General features: G+C 57.8%; 1 protein-coding gene across 1 annotated transcript in view; it reads right to left on the bottom strand.

The window, feature by feature from the left end:
• HSD17B8 (hydroxysteroid 17-beta dehydrogenase 8) overlaps positions 1 to 2,252 on the bottom strand; it is a 6,216-nt gene that overhangs the window by 2,221 nt on the left and 1,743 nt on the right. Inside the window, exons 4-7 of the mRNA XM_015828350.1 lie at positions 1,880 to 1,975; positions 1,658 to 1,743; positions 863 to 947; positions 714 to 756 (exon numbers count right to left, since the gene is read on the bottom strand). Coding sequence (XP_015683836.1) covers positions 714 to 756; positions 863 to 947; positions 1,658 to 1,743; positions 1,880 to 1,975 — 310 coding nt within the window. The remainder of the gene's footprint in view (positions 1 to 713; positions 757 to 862; positions 948 to 1,657; positions 1,744 to 1,879; positions 1,976 to 2,252) is intronic.

Genomic DNA, 2,252 nt, shown 5'->3' with positions numbered 1-2,252 from the left:
ACATCTGGGGGGAAGATAGATGGAAAGTGTGTTTGTGTACATCTGCAACATCTGGGGGGGAAAGATAGATGGAAAGTGTGTGTGTGTACATCTGCAACATCTGGGGGGGAAAGATAGATGGAAAGTGTGTGTGTGTTTGTACATCTGCAACATCTGGGGGGAAGATAGATGGAAAGTGTGTGTGTGTACATCTGCAACATCTGGGGGGGAAAGATAGATGGAAAGTGTGTGTGTACATCTGCAACATCTGGGGGGAAGATAGATGGAAAGTGTGTGTGTGTGTGTGTGTGCCTTCTGGGTCTGGGAAGCTCCGAGTTTTATTCCTGGGCAAAAACTCCAGAAAAACTCACGAGCTGAAAAAGGGTTTTTTGTTTTTTTTTAATCCTCTTGAGGTCCAGCTCCTTGCGCGCTCCGTCGCGGTACTGGATGCACCCCGTGTGTGGACCCAGAGCGGGGTCTAGGCCTTTGGCCCTCCTCTCCCCACCTCCAGCTAGGGATGCCATTCCTCCCCCCCTTTCAAACCCCCCCAGGCCTACTGTCCCCCTTAGCCCCATAAGCCCCCCCCGGCCCTCTTTTCGTGGCCGCCTCCGAGGCGGAGAGAACCTTTACCCCAAGACGACACAAGGAACACTCTGTAGATGAGCAGAGGCACCCTTTCCCTCCAGCAGGTGTGTGTGTGTGTGTGTGTGTGTGTTTGTGTGTGTATGCCTCACCTTCAGGCTCCCCCAGGCGTCCCATGGGCACCATGGCAGCGAACTAGGGGAAGGAAAGGAAAGGAAATCAGCCAGCATTCCCCCCCCCCTCCCCAGATGTCTCTGCCCCCCCCTTCCCACCCCAATTGCTTCCTGCAGGAGACGCTGACCTTATCCAGGACTTTGGGGGGGACCTTGTCCGTCATGGGGGTCCGGATGAACCCCGGCACAACCGTGTTGCAACGGATGCCGTACCTGGGAGGAGGGGGGGGAAAGAAATGGACCACTGGGGTGCAGCAGCTTCTCTCAAGGCCGCCCCCCGCCCAGTTTGCCCAGTTCACCCAACGCCCGGCCCCGATTTAACGCCCTCGTCTCCCCCACCAAGAAGGTGGATCCTTCTTAAAGCAGGCCCCGTGGTGTACGCCAGGGGGTCTTCCAACGTGGCCCTTGGAGGACGTGTGGACTTCAACTCCCAGAATTCCTCAGCCAGGCACGCCTTAGGCGTGCCTGGCTGAGGAATTCTGGGAGTTGAAGTCCACACGTCCTCCAAGGGCCACGTTGGAAGACCCCCCCGATGTAGAATAACAAGCCAGCATCAGGGTCCCCAAAATGTGTCCCTCTTTAAGACTTGTGGACTTCAACTCCCAGAATCCCCCAGCCAGCGTGTCTGCCTGGGGAATTCTGGGCGTTGAAGTCCACACGTCATCAACGGGCCCAGCGGGAAGACCCCCTGGCGTACGGCTTACGACGGCACCGGGAAAAGGGACCTGTGACCGTGTTTCGTACTTACGACCGTCGCGGCCTCACGTGATTTACCTTCCGACGCTTGACCGACTCATATTTATGTCCAGGAGTCACGTGATTCCCCTTTTGTGACCCCCCCGGCGAGCAAAAGTCAGCGGGGGACGCCGGACTGGTTGAACGACCGTGCTAGGGCCCGATCCCTCCCCAACCCCCCCCCTCACCTGGCTAGCTCCTTGGCTGCGGTCTTGGCCAGGGCCTCCACCCCCGCCTTGGAAGCCGCGTAGTTCGCCTGGCCCAGATTCCCCACCTGGCCGGGGCGGAGAGAGAGAGAGAGAAGGTGGGGAGGGGGCTCGCCCGGCAGAGGGGAGGGGGCCAGGGGCCAAGCCTCCTTCCCCCCCCCAGCCCTGCCGGGGTCCCCCCGCGGGGAGTGACGGCCCACGCACCTTCCCCACCACGCTGCCCAGGTGGATGATGGAGCCCTCGCTGGCCCCGCTCTCCACCAGCGCCCGGGCCACGGCCTGCGTCACCAGGAAGGCGCCCTGCGTGAGGGGGGGGGGGAAGATAGAAAGATAGAGAGATGAAGAGAGAGAGAAAGATAGATAGAGATAGAGATAGAGAGAATGAGAGAGACCAAGAGAGAGAATGAGAGACCCAGAATGAGAGAATGTGTAAGAGAGAATGAGAGACCCAGAGCGAATGTGTGTATGTGTGTGTGAGAGAGAGATGGAGAGATAAAGAGATAGAGATATAAAGGATAAAGAGAAAGATAAAAGAGATAAAGATAGAGATGGAGAGAGAGAGAGAGAGAGAGATAAA

This window comes from Protobothrops mucrosquamatus, unplaced genomic scaffold (assembly GCF_001527695.2).
Source record: "Protobothrops mucrosquamatus isolate PMUCROS unplaced genomic scaffold, P.Mucros_1.0 scaffold4413, whole genome shotgun sequence".
Lineage (NCBI taxonomy): Eukaryota > Metazoa > Chordata > Lepidosauria > Squamata > Viperidae > Protobothrops > Protobothrops mucrosquamatus.
Note: the sequence above shows the minus strand (reverse complement) of the source record. Positions and strands in the feature narration are given on the sequence as shown.